Raw genomic sequence first — 20,154 nt, 5'->3', positions numbered from 1 at the left:
AACGTTACAGCCTTCCTCAGTTTATACCCCTTCTCCTCCTCTGGATAAAGAAATAGACCCCGGAACTTCACCCCCACTCTGTTAGTAGCATACCCAAACTTTTACTATGTTTAGCATAGCAGCAGTATGTGGTGGGTGTCAAAAAAATGTGATAGATTCCTAATTGTCTTTATTGTAGCAACACTGTCAGGTGTTGTTTGATGTGGTCTTCCAGAGAGTCCTGTGGCTCTCTCTCACTGAGCCTCGTTTGGGTGAATAGCCCCTTGCACCCTCCCCTGCACAACTGATCCCCAAGAGATAAGAGTCAGCATTACAAAGGGACACTTATGGGGGTATTTAGTAGGGTACAGCCAGCTGCAGAAATACATCAAAGCTAATCTTAAAGAAGGAACCTTTCTTTGTGGCTTTGTCTTTTTATATTCTGAAAGGTCATTTGTGAACTGGCTGTGCCAAAAAAGGCCTTTCCCCAGAAGTTTACTGTTGTTATTTTTTACTTTTTTGATTACAGTGACTTGCTTATCCCCCAAACAGACTAAAGAACAATAAACAAATACAAAAGAAAAAGGAACAGCTCATCAATAACAAAGACATGCATTTTAAAGCTTTGAGTGTCCTGGCTCTTACATCTCACTCCAAGCAAAGCAGGAGCCCTGCAGAGAAAGGAATCCAAAAGATATGAAAATTATAAAGATAGTAAAAACAATGTTTGGTAGGGATATTTTAACTTGGTGTGGGGAGCTGGGCTTTAAATTGCAGCTCACTGAGGAACGCAGGTTTTTTCCTGGTTGCTGTACATTGTGAACTGTGTAGGGAATGCTGTATTTCAGTTCCTGCTATATATACTGTACCGTAGAGGAAGGCAGAAGGTCTCTAACTTCAAGCTTGAATTTTGAAATTGGGCAGCTCAAAAGTGTTATATTGCGCCTTAAAACTCTAAATGGCATCTAAATATCAAAACAGTCTTTTGCAAGAGGCAACAACACAGTTCACAAATACAACTTATTCATGTGTTCTTTTTTATAATTTTTTTTTTCTCCAAAATTTATTTTCAAACTCAATAAGTACAAAGAAGACACTAACCATGGATACTGAAACTGTGCAATTTGGTGTAATTATATTCCCCCCCATAGATTTAATGAAGGACTGTTAAGTACAATTTATCTTTGGTAAATAGTCCCTCTGCACAGGATGTTTATTAGATTGACAGCAGAATACGCTCTGCAAGCTTTTTTTCCTTGCCACTTATGACTCAGATGAATTTTAATAGGAGTAAAAAGCTTTTATTTGCACAGTAATTTCACTTAAGGATCATATCCTTCAGAAACTGGCAGACACTTGTGTGTCTTGATTGCAAAACAGACACTCAAGAGTAAAGAAACACACATAAGATGTTATTATTTGACTTGTCACATGGCTGCAATTCTATTTGCAACTTATGCCATCAAATCTCCTGTAGGCATCACCTCCCCTCTCCCTACAGCACACCTGCAAGTGTCCATATGAGCACGCTCAGGCACACACACATAGGGGTTGTACTTCTAGGACAAGAACCTGGAAGGAGCACAGTGCATTCAATGTAGATGCTTATGCTGCAGGGATAGAACTAGCTGTATTTTGGACTGGAAAACGTGAGTGCCAGAGTCTTTAATTGTTATGATGATGTCTGCAGGAGGCTTGGAGTTAAAGGAGTGTTTTGCATACAAAATGGTGCTGGTTTCCCGCTGCTGTATCAGTTGTAACCAAGACACATGTTTGGGAATGGGGCCTCAGATTTTTGGGTTCCATGTGCAGCTTCAGGGAATATCTTGGCATTTTATTACTTTTACTGGGGTAATGGTGGGGAGGATCAATTCATGCAACCATTTGCATGTATTTCTGATTAGAAGCAAGTATTTCTAACTGAATGGCTGCACTTTTCATTGCACATAATCTTGTGTGTCCAAACGCCATTTATGGAGGATGATAATCCTCTGTTATGTATTTTTAATTTGGCTTTGAAACTGCTTTTTAAAGATGTCATTGCAGAATTAATCACCTCTTGCATGGATTTTAAAATACTTTGTTCTAGTCTCTCTAGAAGCAGAAGGTAGAGTCCCCCTTTAGCTTCACCATAAGGATATCAGATTTTTTCTGTCTGTGTAAAAATGAAAAGTAAAGACATTTTATTGCTAGTAAAACAATGGCTAATTGTTTTGGAGGAAAACATACTGTTCAAAGCAAGGTGTTGAACTTTACATCAGCCAAATACACATTTGAATTGTAAATGCAGTTCATCCAATGCTTATCATTAAAACCTTTGTTTAAATTACTGATGAAGTGTGTGGCGCTGGCCTTCACTCAGTTTGCCTTGGTGAGGCAGGAGTTTCAGGCAGAGACCTGCTGCCATCTACTGGCCTTTTGCGTTCATTTTCAAGCGTACTGAGAAATGTGAAGGCTGTCGAAGTGCAAGCCTGGAACTGAAATTACTATAGGCACTTAGATGTTTTCAGAATCATTTAGTCTAAAGGGATGCATCCCGGACTTGAGAATAATCACACTCTTTTCTGTTATTAATTGCTATGAAACATACTAGAGAAAACTTTATATATGTACTTTCCCTCAAGGCAGACAGCAGCTGTTGAGTGTTTTTTTTAATTACAGATAAAGTATATTCAGTGCAACGATAATGTTCCAGCATTTTGCCTGTGCAAGAAAAAGTGGATTTCAAATTATTTAATGTGTTTTAATTTCAAAATCTAAACAAGCTATTCACTTCAAATATTAAATACATGATTGAAAAAAAAAATGTTTTTAAAGTAAATATGATGTGTAACATCAGTCATGTCATTGGAAATCTGGCAGACTTTGCCAAAATCTCAGTTTCCAGTTCATCATGGCACTGGAAATGAATCCCTCAATATTCCTTATCCACGAAAGATAATGTGCAGCGAGCTTAAGGATATTTCTCTCTCTCTGTCTCTTGTTTTGTTTTTTTTTTTTTTTTTTTAAATTTATATTTTCCCTGTCTAGCCCAAATTTTTAAGTGCATTGATATTTCCTTAGTGTACTTTATTCTTTCTTTCTTTGTATGTCTTCTTCGGTGCAGATTGAGGCTGGACATTTTTCTTTGTACACCCTGAAAATGAAACTCTGAATAAAGATTTCAAACAGTGCTTTTAGACACTCTTGTAAAGAATAGGTAACAGATGTATTGTATAGAAACATGCCACGAAATAGTGCAGGTTATTGACTGGGATTCACCAAGGTGCAGTTTTCTAAAACATTCCTCTTCCTATTCTTTAGTACAAATTACAAATACTGATGAAGGTTGCTGCAGAGCTGAGCAAGTACATGCCAGAAAAAGCAGCAGAGGACACCTCCAGCATTTTGAGATCTCCCATGCCTGGATCAGTGGTGGCAGTTTCTGTCAAGCCTGGAGACATGGTAAGTAATGTTCTCTATATATCTGCATTTTCATTCTGTATTCCACACAAAATGCTCTTTGGTGCAACCGAAACTACAGGTCACAGGCTGGGGAGGGGGGCAATTTGTTTTATTAGTTTTTTTTCTTAACGTCACCTGTAGAATAAAGTGTGCTGAAGGATGTGTGCTGCTTTTCAGCAGAATTATAAAAACTAATAAAGCATCATAATTCAAATTACATTGGCTTTAAAAGGAAAATTTTCAGCTGGGCACAATTGCACAGCTGAAACTCAGCAAATAGCTTGTTTTTGTATCACAAATGCCTTGGCAGGGGGCAATGTGTGTGAGTATATATGCATGTAAATATATGTCAGCATATATATGCTGTTAGTGCTAGCAGGAGGGGTTGTTGATTTTCTGCCCTGAAACAAAGAAAATAGTACTAAACACAGGGGACACAGTGTAGATATTTTAACTTTCTTTTCCTCACCCTTCCCCCTTTTATTTTTTTAAAGAATCCTTCTCTTAGCATTTCACAACACACATGAATTTCCTGAATTGAGAATTCCATACTGGAAATTTCCAGTCTCATATGGGAATATTCTTGTCCTGCAGAAGGAATAAACTTGATGTACAGAAGAGCAACAGAACATTCTATTGCTGTCCTGGGGATTTCCAATGCTTTTTACCTCACGTTGAGCTGGAAACAAATGTAAACACAGCGTATTATATAAACACCTACTTGAACTCAGCTTTGTATGAACTTCTACCATGTTGTATATCATACATTATTTCCAAGGTCAGGTCCCTTACCTCTTACAACCATTGAAAGCACCAGAGTGACACAGGAATATTTGAATCAGATTGTGCAGATGAATTTAAAAATACTGTTGTCAGTTAAGTGATGCCATAAGCATGCATGTGGCCTTAGGTACAAACAGAAAGCTTTAGTCTCAGAGTTCGTAATTTGTGGCAATAATCCCTAGATTTTCTTGGGAGATAATAGAGACATTTTCTCAAGTCCAAAATTAGCACTATGCTTGTTATATGATAGCCATCAGTTGTGCTGGTGAAGTGATCTGTTTGCGTACAGTTTGCCATGATGCCACTTTTGGGTTTGGGTATATGGATATTTCTGTCTGTTTACAGAGAGAAGGGAGCCATCATGTTAATTGAAGATCTATAGGTGCAGATGTTCACATTAATGAAATGGAGAGATTTCTGAGAACACAGAACTAAGTGCAGCTGGAGTGAAAACTAGCAAGAGAAAAATTCTTTTAGCTTGTTCACTTAGCTTTCTGGGTTTGTGCATCTGCACACGCACGTTGTTTATACCTTTAAAACCAGTAGGATTTGAGTAAAATTAATCACTCTGCCATCCCATGGACAAGGAAATCTGTAAGTGGCTGAGTGAGGGAGATCTGAAGCAAATTTTATATATATTTTTTTTTTCCTAAAGAATGCAGTACAACATATTTAAGGCAAAGATTTTGAGCCTTTTAAAATGTGTTTAGACATTTTTTTTTGAGAGGATAAGTCTGCTATGTGTTATCAGACTTCTTGCCCTAAAGAAAAGAATAGTTCTTGTTGGGTTGAAGGAATAGAACCAGTGGAGGAGGCCAGAATCAAGAGGGTTTTAAGTCGACAAATAAACAAACCTCCCTCCACAAATCCACAAGTGGTGCAGTGCATCAGAGCTTGAGTTGTTAAATAATGTGTGGAGGGTTTATTTCTCTTCTTCTCTCCTGCAGCTTTCTGCTGGAGGCGCTGAGTGGCAGAGCATTTGAACGGCATAATCTGTGTTCTGCTGACCTGAGATTGTCAATGCTAATTGTGCAGCTTTAATTGCAAAAACACATTTTCTTTATTGAAAAGGGTTTAACTTAAATCCTTCCTTTTCAGGACTAGTGTCAAAATGTTAAGAAAAAAGTGAGCCAGCGAGTGAGATGAGAGTAGCATCAGCTATGGGCACTGAATAGCGGTGGGATGGTGTGATTCAGATTACATGTCTTTGCTGTCTGTCAGGAACCAGCTCACTCACTACAGCTGTTCAAAGCATGATGGGCAGGGAACTGTAGCTCCCTGATAAATACAGCTCTTTTTGTTGCAGTGCTTGGGAAAAGTCTGATTTCTTTAGTGTGCTGGAGAAATGGGAATTTAAGTAGCTCCTGTTCTGTGTTTGCAGCTGGGTTTGGCAGCTCAAATTTGCAGGGTATGTGAAAACAGCACAGCTGATAAATGGGAGAGCTAGAGGCAGTTGTCTGTCCTTCCACTCAGGTGTTGCTGCTGCTAGAAAGTAACCTCCCTGGTTATTAAATCCTCAGAGATTGTTTTCTCCTAACCTGTGATCCATGCTAAATAGTGTTTAGTGTAGCATGGTCCCTTGTTCTCACAGGGTTGTTCTCAGAGTGGTCAGTAGCATGGGGAGCTGGGCTGCCATACCCCTCCTTCAGGTGCAACTTTACAAATGGTGAAGAAACTCCCAGAGAGGGACATCTTATCTTTGTCTGAATGGCCACACTTGCAAAGTCATGTTCATTGCCCATGGTTCGGCTGTAGGGCATCAGGCCTGGTCAGGTAAAGCATATGGTGCTTGTTAGTCCCTCTCTGTGTGTCCTTACCCAAAAGAGATGGCAGTACTGATCTCTGCATTAGTTTTCCCCATCTGATGCGTCTTTGTTTTTCTTTAAAGCACAGTGTTCTCATCTGGCTGCCATTGCTGAAAAGTAGTTTGGTTTGATGAAGCCTGATAGAATATTGTGTGAGCATCCTCTATCCAGCTGGTCTGATAAGCAGTTTTCAATTAATTTTTGCCAAAAGAGATAGATATATATACATACACAAGGGTTTTATTTTCTTTTGTCTGTAAGAGGATCTACAGATTTTAGTAACACAGTGGGGAAGTACTGTTTGTCAGTTACAGAGAAGCAGAACTTGCGATGCTGCCAATTTTTTAGCATTTTAGTTATTTTTTACTTTATTTTCCTTCATGTGATCAGAAGACTGTAATTAGTTGTCACTCAGTTATTCCTGGAAACACAATGAAAGCACTCAGAAGCAGAAAGCAACATAAACAACAAAACAATTTGAAATCTGGCTGACTGGAAAGAAGGTTACTATTATTTAGGGAAAGAAGGCTTACATTTATCTTTTATAGAAAATATGCACTTGGTGGGGGGGATGGGGGTGGGGAGAGTGTTTGCGTGTTTATTTTAGAAGTAAATTGTTAACGATGCGTATGCATTAGGGTGACGTTTGCTTTTGGGAGACCTAGGTTTTGGGTTCCCCATGGTGCTAAAGGTGAGAGAAACCACTGGATTTCAGGAGTCCAGGCAAGGGACTCACTTTGTTCCTGCCAACACCGATGGGCACAGAAACCAGGCCTCCTGGCACACAGGAGTATTTTTCTGCCAGTGTGGAGCTGGCACTGCACACATTTTTAATCTCACCAGCACTTTCACAAATACAACACCAAGGAAACTAGTAAAGCTGCACAAATTCACTCCTTTACTTAGAGAGCAGGAAATAGGCAAGCACTTGCAAATGCTTATTGCTTGTCTTGTTTGGCTTGATTTTTGTGCCTGTAGAATGTACACTAAAATTGTAGGGGAAGGGAAAGCCCAAGATCCTAATGGTTGAATGGGTAAAGCAATGATGTCGTACCCTATTTAAAGGAAGTCACCCACAGTGCTCCCACAGCTGATTCTGACTTTGGAAGTCTGAACTGTCCGCAGCAATACAAAAAGAACTTAACTGTCCTGACTGCCTTAAAGATTTTGTTTTCTTTCCACCTATGAATATAGTAGTTGCTGTTTCAGGTTTTAGCTTTATGTTTCTGTGGGATGTTTTTATTTTTTTAATTCAATTAGGCAGAACAGGTGGCATTACTAAGCTAAACTAACACCAGCGCTGGTAGCCTAAGTCACTTTACTGATACACCACCACCCTACCCCCCCCGCCTCCATAAATATGTAAAAGGAAAACTCCTCTGAGGTAAACACAACAGTCTTTGTAGGACTATGGCCAAAAGAAGAGGGCAATTAATTATTTTGATCAAAGTTTCTGAATTTCTGCTGGTCTTTGCAGTAGTTCAAGATTACTCCAAATTTTAGAAGTTATCATCATTCAAACCACTTTTTAAATGGGCTTTTTTATTTATATTGCATGGGATAATTTTTTCCTACCAAGATGTCCACAGTTAAACGTGTATGCCAGTTGACAGCCTGATTTTGAAAGTGTGCAACTGGAAGACCGTTTTCAGTTGTGTAACTTAAAACACACATTATTATCAGCGATTCCACGTTTTTAAAACAACTGAAGAAGAGGTTTTAAACTGCATTCCAGTTCTTTTAAAATGTATTGCTCTTTGAGTTCAGTGGCATGCACATTATTTCCATTTCTGTTGTTACTCTCCAGAATAGTTAAAAAAAAAATAATTAAAAATCTTTCTTCACAATATTCCTTCTCACAAGCCATGGAAAGTTCTTGCTATGGGAAAGGATGTTTTACTTGACCTCTACTGCTGAAACACTCACTCCTAGAAACCAAAACAAAACAGCTTCCTAAATTCTGTTTCTCACTACGTTGCTCATTCTCATGAAAGAAAAAGTAGAGTTACCGAGTTACCTGTTGCTGTCAGCCAGCTGGATGTTGTTTTAAATCATATTTGCCATTCAGACCTCAAAATCTAAAAGAACAACAACAGAAAGAATAATTATGTGTTTTCTCTTTCTTACAATTTTACTGGTTGGAATTCATGACAGAGGAGTGTGTATGGCTTAAGTAACAATTTCACATTTTACTTAGATGACTATCCTCTAAATAATGTATTAAAGATATTTTAAAATGCAAGTAAGATTTTTCTCTTCTGTGCGAAGCTTTGTTTTTATTATTGTTGTTTTTCCTTTTTCTTTCACTTTACCTCCTTTCCTCTCTCCTGTTCTTCGGTGATCTCAGAGCTAACATAAACTGCGTTCTTCAGTTAAGGGAAGTTTGTGACCAAATGTGGTCACAAACCTCCTGCAGTTTTTACGATTCTGTGTATTAAATTGCCTTTTAAAATTTTTTTTTTAAAATGTATTTGTCTGGGGAGAAAAACTTACTAAAAACCAGAAAATTGAAACATCCTCACAGTCGTGTTTTTCAGGAGTAAAAACAGTCACGTATTTCACCGTTCTTGTAACACGAGACTTCAAGTAATAATTGTGGCTACATTTTAAATAACCTTTAGCTATATTAATTGTTCATAACATATTTATGTCATTTGTTAATATTTGACTTCAACAGATTTTATTTTATTTTTTTTTTCCCCTACATCTGTGTGCAATTGCATGGTCTAATATTTGTGTTTGAGTACAGCGTAATTAAGAATGAACTCTCTGATGATGAGGTACAAACAGTCGATATTGCTAGAGCTTCCTCCTAGGGCAAAAATATTACCGTCCTTTGAAAAGAATTCATAGACATTTGTGGTGGTTGTTGGTTTTTTGGTTTGGTGGTTGTTTTTTTTTCGTGTGTGTGTGTGTGTGTACTTTGCCTTTTCAAATGATAAGCAACTTTTTAGCTATTGCAAAAAAAAAAAAGCTGACTGATAAAGATTGGTGTGATGGCAACTAAGCCCTGCCTTGGGCACAAGAATTGCCTCCAGAAGCACTCTGCCTGCGTATCACTTCCCCAACATGCTGGGATCTCGGAAGCCATTGGGGAAGTGTGTTTTGGATAAGTGGGAGTGCAATGACCAGCGCTGATTGCTGTCAGGGGGACAGTACTGACCTTTGGTTAGTCAGAGGTCATGAAATTTGGGATGTGCTATCCTCGGATTCATTCATTAAAGGAGTGTGGCAAAAAAAGTTTAATAATGATTTGTCAAGTACTGTGAATTGCCGCTAATTATAGTTGCAGCTCTGTAGCTCTGGTTTCAAAGTTAATTTGAAAAGAAGGGAAAACCTGCACTAATTATTTTACATGGTAATGGACAATGTCAAGGAATTTCAATTGCTACTCATCCAATTTCTTTTGATTTGTTTTCTTGTTGGATGCTGGCTGCCAGATTGCCAACAAGTCAGAGAGAAAAAAAGCTGGGCAGGGAATGATACCAGCATGAACTAAGTTTAAACAACAAATAAATTTTAAAAACCTACTACCTTCATAAGGGGTTTAGAGAGTAAGTGCATAGTTAATTCACTTTCGATGGTTTTGCAACAAGCATAAATAAGGTGAATGTAATTATTTTGCAGAAGGCTACAAGAGAGTAGTGGGATTTCATGTGGCACTGTCTTGCATTGTCCTTTCTTACTTACAAGGCTCAACAGGGACGCAAGTAAAAGCATAGTGGAAATTGTGAGGGATATTTACTAGTGTATCCCCCAAATTAACAAAGGAGCTATCAATATCATCTAATTCTCACTTTGCTTTCAGCCAAAGTAGAGACTGCTTTTGCTTAGAGCTGTCATTGTTGGGTTTTTTTTTCCCTTCAGCTCCAACACCCTTGACAATGTTACACATCGGTGCACCTGTGTTCTAAGTAGAATGGTCTTAAAAATGTAATTGAGGGATTTTCACTTTTGTAGAGGCAAATCAGCAGGGTTGATATTGATCTATCTTTTTAGGGAGCCACAGTGCACCAGAAGGTGATACTGTAGAGGGCCCCGTAAACCCTCGGAGCCTTCTGTCTAATTTGGCAGAAAAACACAGAATGTCGGACAACAAAAGAACGATCTGATTCTGTAAGAAATCTTCACCCCTCCCACCCCCTTTTCACAAGATTAAAAAAAAAAAAAAGAAGACTTTAATTTTTTCAGCTGCACACAATGATTTGGTGCTCACTCTTGCATTGAAACAGTTGCTGTCAGAACAGGCAGGAAACAGTTTCTTTTAATTGCTGAAATCATTCGGAAGTGCTTCATGCACGGCTTCTATACAGCAGATGCTGTGCATTAATTGGCCTGTGTAGGGCTGACCCAGGGTTCCTTGCAGTGGGCCCAATTTTAGGCAGAGGGTTTAAATAGCTTATTTCTTATTTTATATAACCTGGCGTACATTGCGAGTGCACTCACACGTGGGGTATTTCATGGTCTGTGGTTTCTAATGTCATGTGGGTTTCAAAACCTGTGCTTCTCTAGTAATGTACTAGCAGCAGGTAAGCTCTAAATACCATCCATCAGGAGCTAATTTTTTTATCCAGATTTTCCTATGACTGATGAACCTGTCTTTTGTATGAATGTTCAGCACAGGAGAAAGCCATATGCCCCTGGCAATGGTTCCTATGCATTCCTTACAGTTTGTAGTGAGGAGGTGAAGGAAAAGACAAACCCTTGTGTTTACATATCTATCTTTCTTTTATTTAGCAGTTAGCACTTTCTTAAATAGATCTTTCCTCCTCCTCTTCTTCTTCTTCTTTTTTTTTTTTTTCCCCTTTTCTTTTTTTTTCCCCCCTTATAAATAGCAAAAGGAGATTTAGGTTTCTTAAAGCAATCTGACTACTACTACTCATTTTCTTTATCAGGAATATTACTGCACACCCTTAATAGGGAACCTTGTTTTGCTACTCCCCGTCTGTTCGAAACAGACCTTAGCCCATTAGAAGGTCCTCCCTTGTGTGGGAAGACCACAGCTGTTACTGTAAATCTCATCCAGTAACTGTATCACCCCCATTTTGTGGCTCTGAAGGATGAAATTGAGAAATGGAATACTGTGCAGTCATCCTTTACATCTCCAATTTTAGGCCTTTGCACATCATTTTCATGCTTTTATTCCAAATCAAACAACATTAGCGAGCAACACCACCCTGTGCTAAATGCCTAGTGTCTAAGGCAGCACTACCTATGATCTTTGTTTGTTGGAGGATTTAGGATTTGGAGGGAAGCTGGGCTTTTGTTCTGTTGATGGTGGATATTTATTTTTTTTCTTTCTTCCCTCTTTGCCCTCCCCTTACTCCCAGATCTTTCCAAATCTTCAGAATTTGTTGGAAGCAGAAGTCCAGAGGGTAGGGAGGTGGCTAAGATGGAGGATGATCTGTTGTGCCTCTACAGAGGAAGCGAGAGGTCTGCACAGTTAACAAATGCAACTTTAAAAAGGTTTCTGTTTCTTTAAATCCTTCTGAATAAAGTGGATCTAACTTCTTACGAAGGATATTGGGGGCTTTAATCGGAAATAAGAAGTGGTTTAAATCATTAGCACAACAAAGCAAACTATAAGCTTGAAGATAAAATTCTCAGGGGAAAGAGTCCTCTGAAAATAAATGGGACTTGATAGATTTCCATATCATTTATAACTTCCCTTAATTACACTTGGAAGACTTGCCAGTAAAACTGGAAAATTGGCAGCCTATATCCATTATAGTAATTTTGCCGACCATGGCAAGCAGCTGGCTTTACTGGATTTTATTTCCCATCACTCACAATTAATCATCAGCTGGAGATGTCTGAAACTCCTCAAAACACAGCAATACTGTGTGACATTCAGGCCTCCTTAAAATGCTAAAATCTGCTGAGTAAATGGGCTGAGTTCCTCTGCCAGGGAACTCATTTTGGTGTGAGGCAGGCTGCCGGTTAATGAGTGCCACTTCGATAATCGGATGCGAACGTGAACCCTGACCTCGTGTCAAAGGAGAGGACGCAGCAAGCTGGATAAAAGATAGGGGATTCAGATCTGCAAACTTTACACCAATTAGACAGAGCGCGGGGAAATACATCAGTGCTGATTGGGTTTATCAGAAAGACTTGTAGGGCTTGTGACCATTTTGTAAGGCTAACATTGAAGACGTCCTGTCACAATCAGTAGGTCTTTTTCAGATGATGCACAAAAGTCTGAGGAAAGCATGCCACAGTCAGAAAGATCCCATGGTAGCAATGCCCTCGACTGTGCGCTGTCTCTTTGTGTTTCTGAATTTTAGAGAGACCTATCTGTAAGTGCAATTAGTCTTTATGATCCCTCCTGTAGGTGTAATGAGAACAGATCGGGGTTGCTGCTACTGAAAGTCTGCTTGGTGGGGAAATAAGTGGAGACAGTTCCTTGTCCTGTGTGTAACTGTTTGGGAGAGGAGATACCAACCATGGTGCGGTACCAAAGTTAGACAGGGCTATTGACTGCTCCCAGATTCACACCAAAATTGTTAGCAACATAGAGATGTTAACTATCCTTTGCTTCAATGATTCATTCTTCTTTTCTTTCTTCCTTTCCTCTTTTTCCTCCTTTTCCCCTCTTTTCTCTTTTCCTGTTTCCTCTTTCTTCCCTTTCTCTTCTCCTTCTTCTCCTTCTCTTTCTTCTCCTTCTCTCTCTTCTCCTTCTCCTCCTTCTCCTTCTTCTCCTTCTCCTTCTTCTCCTTCTCCTTCTTCTCCTTCTCCTTCTTCTCCTTCTCCTTCTTCTCCTTCTCCTTCTTCTCCTTCTCCTTCTTCTCCTTCTCTCTCTTCTCCTTCTCTCTCTTCTCCTTCTCTCTCTTCTTCTCCTTCTCTTTCTTCTCCTTCTCTCTCTCTTTCCTTTTTATTTTCTTCTCTCTTTCTTTTTTTTTACTCTGTGGAGAACAAAACTGAACAGCTACTTTGAAGTGTGCCATGCAGAAATAAACTAGTAATATGCAGACTGCAAGTCTAGCAATTAATCCCTCATCCATTTTGATAGTCCAAGCAACGTAAAAACGCAGCATAACTCTGTGAGAACTGGAGCCCTTTTATTTGGCTTGGTTTAAGTCATTCTGATTTTTTAGTTTCATTTTATTTGCCTGTTTTGGCAGATTTGGGTCATCACTGAGACCTCTTTAAACTGAAAGTTAAGGACAGTAGTTTACATTGGTTTACCATCCACTGAAAGAAATACATTTTAGGACGAAAATGCAGCATTTAAAAATGGTACAGATGAATGGTTTAGAAAGCAGGAACTTGTACACATCGGTTTTCATTTGCAGACTAAATAACAGGCAAAAGGATATGTGCAATTATGGAATTAAAGAAATTGGACAATGCCCAAAAGACTGGAAAAGAGAAAAGAGAGATACAAGTGCCTAATTTTAGGATTTGTCGTTTTGTGCAAGATGGTGAGTGGACCTCCAAAGGTTTAACATAAGAAGAGTAATTAAACCTCCCTGCTTAAGTGACACTTTCACCAAAGCAATTTTCAACAAATTGCACATCATCAGAAGTGCTGACACAGCATTTTCACACATGCTACCTGCTGAAAGTGCCTCCTTCCTCCCAAGTTAGTAAGACTAGAGGTTATCTGGATACAGTGTGTATACATTTTGTGGACTGAGGGGGCTATATCCTTCCCAGACACCACCCAGCAGGTATTATGTGAAGCACAAAAACCTCATTTTTGAGAAAGGGAAGAAACCAAGGAGAAATTGAGATCCATGGACATTTCCATCCTACAGCCACTAACATTTGCTGGCATTTTAGTGCTGTACTTAAGATCTAAAGAGGCAGTTCTGCGCTTTTCCAGGAGATGTATTTCATTAGCACACTGCCCACCTGGTGAAGCCATGTTACAGTTGAATACCATTGAGGCTCAAGAGAAGACTTTCTTGTGTCCTTGCAATTAGGCCACTCAATTCAGATCTGCACTCCTTAGCATCTCAATCTTCAGCAGCCTTTAGAGGCTCATGTTTGTGCTGCCCTGATAGCTGAGATTAACCAGGGAGCGCTCAACTTTGTTTCTGAAAATGTGATTCAAACCTCAATGAAACAAAACCTCTAAGAAACATCCTTGCCTTTTTTCTTTAAAAAAATAAATGAGAAGTTGGTGTTCATAGCTTCCTCTTAACCTCAGAAATGTCTGGAAAGTTCAGAGCAGATGGAAGAGAGCTAAGCAGTGAGATAGAAGGAGAGGAAAAGAAGCAGGGAAGGAAAGAACGAGCTGCTGGGACAAGGCTACAGGCAGAGCAGCAGGTGTGAAAGGAAGGAAACAAAAGACGTGGAAAGGGAATAGAGGGGAAATAACTGAGGACAAAGAACAAGTCTTTGATACTATTCACTGAATTTGACATTGCCAATAACTTAAATGCTTGCCTGAAGCTCAGGATGGAATTTCTGCAGGTGAAGTGTTGGATGTCAGTTATTCTCTGTATCTGGTTAATACACCAAGTTCCCAGAGGAAACGCTTCCCATATTTACCTTCAAAAGTCATATTGCTGTTAGCAGTCTGCTGGAGAAAGGATGTGTAAGCACCTTTTAACATAAAGTCTTTTCTTCTGTCTTGCTCATAGTCCCTAGGCATTGCTAGCACATGCCTTAGAAAAAAAGCTTTATTTAGGTTTTCAAAATGTACTTCATGCAATATGCATTTGATCTCTTGACTTCACAGCTGTCTGTTAGGTAGTGTATTACTCTGAAATGTTACACACTTGTCCTTAAATATGTATTATTCATTTTACATACATTTAGAGAAACACATCTATGTGTATTTCTATGTGTGTATATAAAGAAACACATTTTGAGGGCACTGGCCCATACAGCAACATATAAAGCAGATTTCTGCAGGTCTCAAATTATCCTCATTACTGGAACTTTGCACTGGAGGGAAAGCATTCCAAATTTGCTGGGATGATGAGTGAATGGCATACTACATCTGCTGAAGAGCCTAATGGAAAGACTTGCAGTGGGTACATCCCAGAGGGGTGTACCTGCACAAGTCCTAAATACTGGCACGTAGGGCCCAGCGTCCTTTCCTCCCCAGCGTAAATCATCTTCGTAATATGACATGCTGATCGCTGGCTTACAGGAAGGATAAATTCTGAATCTAGTGTGTTTCCCCTCATGTACAGACAGCCCCCACAACCACTGTAAAGCCTTGAGTGACAGTTTCCTCTATGGTGTGATCTGAGGCATTGGAGGGAGGATCTGACTGGGAGGCACAGAGAGACAAGTGGTGCAGCCCAGTGGGTTACTGGTGACCTTGGGCTTGCACATGCCTGTTAGCAGAGTGCAAACAAGCAGAAAGAGGAAATGCGAATGTTTCCCTTTATGAGCTATCAGCTGTGGTGAAAATGATGGGCTTGCCTCTGTGATGCTTCCCTTGTAGCTGAGGTGGCGTTTCCTTGCAGACATGCTCCCTTCTGTCAGTCCGAAGTCATCAGCCACCATCCAGACGCTGCCATGTGCTGAGGTGTGACTTTCAGCTCAGCATTAGCCTGTTGGGTATTGCCTGAGCTTCCAGCTCAGGCTGCCCTGAACACATGCCAAGAAACTTTTGGCTTCTGAATCAGGATTAGAATCCATGGGATGTATGCCAAAGAAGCAAAGAAAAGGCTCCCCAGCCAAAACTGTAGAGATGATAAAACTTTGCTCTGGATTTGATGTTGAACAGTGAGGGATGTGAGATGTGACCTGTAGAAGCTGGAACTGAGTGGATGGGAGAGGACCCTTTTAGGTTTGTCAGGGGTGATAGTTTCAAGTAGGTGTTTCCTCTTTTCTCTATGTTGCTGCTAGTTTGTCAAAGGGAACTGTGATTGTGGTTTGTGTTGTGACTGCGTAGCTGGCTGACTTGACTTGTGCCATGGAAGTCTTCTTGGCATGTAATGAAATAATCCCTTTACTTTCCAGAAGAATTGTACACACTTAGAGCATTTCAAATCCCTATCCTCATTCTGTGCTGCTTTAATTTTACCAGGTTTCAGAAGGTCAAGAGATTTGTGTAATTGAAGCAATGAAAATGCAGAACAGTATGATTGCTGCTAAAACAGGCAAGGTAAGCCACCTTGGGGTCACTTAGAACCATACGCGGCTTGTCAAATGGGATAGAATTTGAAACAGAAAAAAGGAGGATTCTGGTTGTTAAGGAATTAAGTCTGATTGTTGTAAGTCTTTCAAAGTGAGGTGTCTTTTAATTTTTAACATTTGCATCTGCTGTGAATGCTGTTAAGTAGTTCCGAGCCTTAGATAGCACAGCAGGAAATGGTTTTACTGACTTCAGAAATTCATATGACTCCTTTTCTCCTAAATGATTTGTTTCCTGTGATGCTGCAGTGCCAAGTTGAATTGAAAGGTGTTGCAGACCACTTCTCCAGAATTCTCTCTTTCCAGAGATCGGCTGAAGAAGAGAGATATCTTTGCCAGTTAATTAGTTAATGACAAACAATTTGACTTAAAAAAATTGAATACTTACAACAAGGCTTAGAAAGTGCTTTTGCAGGCAGATGGGAAAAGCAATTTTCAAAATGACTTGGACTGCAGATGATGATTGTGATCTGTAAACGTGTTCAACTTTGCAAGGTTGTGCATTGGTTTATCTTGTTTCTGAGGGACCAGCATTGCAGCCCCTGAGCTGGGCCTCTTCTAGAGTGCAGGATGTACCAAGGGTAGTGCTCTGGATGAGGAACTGGTTAAGACTGTATGACAAGGGCATGCCTTTAATCCCATCTGGTTTGGGGACTGTCAGTCCCCAAGTCAGGGCCTTAGAGAGCATCCATGTGCCAGAGTATAATACACAGCCTGAAACCATCACCTAAACATGGTTTCAAAGGGAGAGCAAAGTCTGGATCTGGATTATGTATTTCTTTCTGTCTCAGCCTCTCCTAACTCTTCTCTGCCTGGGGACAAGCCCCTCTGCTCTCCCTGAAGCACTGCCATTTTGTTATTAAAAACAGCAAAACAAATCCCAGTGCAAGATCCCTCAGCCCAGAGGGAGGCAGCAGGGAGCCTGACTGACTGTCCAGGGCAGGGACAAGGTTTGCCGCTGGCAAGATTCACAGAGATCTCAAGATGAGTCTGTGTGCCAAGGACTGTTTGTGTGTTTACAAAAAAGGCTTATTTGGCACAGCACTAAAATTGTTACTGAGGCTGGGACCCAGGGCTTGCCTCTTCCAGTGCATCTAGTGCAGAATTGAGTCCTGAGGAAAAAAAATAGCAGAGAGGGGGTGAACCTATCTTTCCCATTGCCCTAATATTGCCACTTTATTAGTTTTCCATGCATTAATTCCTATATAATTTATTGTCTCACTTGATTAATATTTACTAGCCTTTATTTTTCATCCTTGCTGCTTTTCTTTAACCCCTTACTGCTGCTTTTTGCATCCACTGATTTTAACTAGTGAGTATTTGTAATTAAAATGTCATTCCCCCTTCCACTCACCCCCTTTTATTTTTTACTTTAACCTTCTCTTTCCCACCAAGGTGTGCTGCAACTCATGGGCCTCTTCCTTAAAATCCTGTGTGTCCTTCTCCCAATAATAAATGTTTCCCACTCGTTCTGTACAAATGCCACAAACCTTCTACTTTTGCCTTATTAATCCTCCAAAGCAGGGTGTGAATCATAGAATGGCTTATGTTGGATGGGACCTTAGAGATCATCTACTCCAAGCATCTCTCAACTAGATTTGACTGCTCAAGCCCTCATCCAGCCTGGCCTTGAACACCCCCAGGGAGGAAGCACCCACAACCTTCCTGGGAAGCATATTCCAGAGTCTCACTACCCTTGTACTGAAGAACTTCTTCCTAAGATGTAGTCTAAACCTACTCTCCCTCAGCTTAAAACCATTCTCCCTTCTCCTGTTGCTAGACACCCTTATGAAAAGTCCCTCTCCAGCCTTCCTGTAGGATCCCTTCAGGTATTGGAAGGCAGCTCTATGGTCCCCTCAGAATCTTCTCTAGGCTGAACAACCCCAGCTCCTTTAGCCTGTCCTCACAGCAGGGGTGTTCCAGCCCTTGGATCATCTTTGTGGCTCTCCTCAGGACTCACTCCAACAGCTCTGTGTCTTTCTTAGATGGGGGCAACAGAACTGGATGCAGTATTTGACAGGAAGTCTCACAAGAGCAGGGTAAAGGGGAAGAATCACCTCTCTTGCCCTGCTGGCCACACTCCTCTTGAGGTAGCCTAGGATACAGATTGCCTTCTGGACTACATGAGCACACTGCTGGCTCATGTTGAGCTTTCCATCAATCAGCACTCCCAAGTCTTTTTCTTCAGAGCTACTCTCCACCCAGCCTGTATTAGTGCCTGGGATTGGCCTGACCCAGATGCAGGACCTTGCACTTTGACTCATGCAGCTGGCACTAGCCCAGTTCTCAATGATGCACAGGCAGTGGGCCCAAGGTGTCCTTGCAGTGTCTCCTGGGCGTTTCCATTTTAATAATAAGCAAACTGTTTCTTCAGAATTTAGAAAAAAAAATAAATTGAAAAAGCAGAAAAATTTTGGGCTGTGTGGAAATGAAACTGCTGAACAAAATTCGTCCTGTTCTGCAGTACAAAGTTGTGGCTCTGAGTGCTAAAATAATGTGGCCCCTCCACAGGAATGGGATGTTTGGATGTCCACATCTTGATGCTTTGAAAACGTGTTTTGAAATGCAGTTCATTTGTCGTCAGCTAGAAGACATTCCCGTTTTCATTCCCGGCTGAATTCCTTTTCTGCATCAGACCCCATCTTCCTGTTTGTAACTGTGAGAAAAGTGGCTTTTTTTTATCTACTTTTGAGTTTACTCCAGCTGCAGGTGGTTTAAAAATGAGGGAAAAATGGAGAGGAACTGGCCTGTCTCCTACGGGACAGCTGTGCGTGGGTCAGAATGGGGAGCTGGCCCTGCTGCATGTCAAAAATCACTGGGAAGTTTCACACTCCAGTCAGCTGCAATGTTTGCTGAACCTCGGCTTTATAGAAAAAGAGAAGAAAAACACAGACTGTTTTTCACACTGCTTTCATCTCTGGAAAGATTGAGGCTCAGGAATCAGGTAGGCTGCCTAGCTATTGGTATAGAAGTAAGGCCCTTTTTTTGTACATTTCAGTGCGTCTTTGCCCATGTACCATGATCAGCTTCATCTCCTGAGCAGAGCTCTGACTGTACTACAGAGCCAGAGATATGCTTATGGCTCATGGCTTTAGACTATCAAACTTGGACATGGGCAACAGTGTAGCCATAGAGTAGCCTGGTATTTGGGGTGATGCCACTGGTTTCTTTTAGGAGCTAAAGGTAAGGTTTGGGTGACTAAGTAACTGCTGAAAAAGTTTTGGCCGTGGCAGTGTGAGCTGTGAATTAATGTTGCATGCAAACTGCAATAGGCAGCTTCAGATATTTTCTGGATCTCCTCGTGCTGAAAAGGAATTCAAACATGTTACAGCCTTTTATAGAGGAAATGAGGAACTAGTATAAGGTGTTTTGTGTTTTCAAATTCAGGAATCTGCACGGGTTTATAATTATTCTACAGATGTAATTGCATTTACTTGACAGGGGTAGCCCTTTGCCAGGGTCCGTTATATTAAAGGATCCCAATCTGGATTTTAGTCAATCTATCCCAGCTGTCTGGGGATTGAGGGAAACCTGTCTCATGGCTGCAGTCCCAAAATTCAGTTTTATGCAAGACCTGTAGGGTCCAAGGGTGTTTAACACTATTCCCACTCACACTCCAAGTGTGAGTGTTGAAGAGTCATCCTGTCCTCTAAAAGATGTAAGATTTTAGTAGTAAGGTGGAAGAAAACACTTTTTAATTTTTTCAAAGTGCTGCCTCCATCTGACATTGAGGTCTTCAAGCACCTAAGTCAGAAGAAAACCAGCTGGGGGTAGGTGCCTAAATACCTTGATAAAATTGGATATGACCTGGTCAAGCATTGGAGAGGTGGTAGAGTCTCCATCCTCAGAGATACTCAAAACTCAGCTGGACTCTACACACTGGAAGTCAAACTGTCAACCTCTTGAGGCCCCTCCAACATACATGCATCTATGATCCCTGTGATGGTCATAATGTTGCATAGTGCCCCTTTACCCTGTGCATGTAAATGTGGCATTCTATAAGCAGTGTCAACCCAACCATTTTATTTCAGCTTGCTGTTGAGGA

At 40.5% G+C, this 20,154-nt stretch overlaps 1 protein-coding gene across 1 annotated transcript in view; it reads left to right on the top strand.

Annotated features, from left to right (window-relative positions):
- PCCA (propionyl-CoA carboxylase subunit alpha) overlaps positions 1–20,154 on the top strand; it is a 313,957-nt gene that overhangs the window by 292,579 nt on the left and 1,224 nt on the right. The window contains exons 22-23 of the mRNA XM_054162910.1: positions 3,283–3,423; positions 16,003–16,080. Coding sequence (XP_054018885.1) covers positions 3,283–3,423; positions 16,003–16,080 — 219 coding nt within the window. The remainder of the gene's footprint in view (positions 1–3,282; positions 3,424–16,002; positions 16,081–20,154) is intronic.

This window comes from Dryobates pubescens, chromosome 7 (genome assembly GCF_014839835.1).
Source record: "Dryobates pubescens isolate bDryPub1 chromosome 7, bDryPub1.pri, whole genome shotgun sequence".
Taxonomy (NCBI): domain Eukaryota; kingdom Metazoa; phylum Chordata; class Aves; order Piciformes; family Picidae; genus Dryobates; species Dryobates pubescens.
Note: the sequence above shows the minus strand (reverse complement) of the source record. Positions and strands in the feature narration are given on the sequence as shown.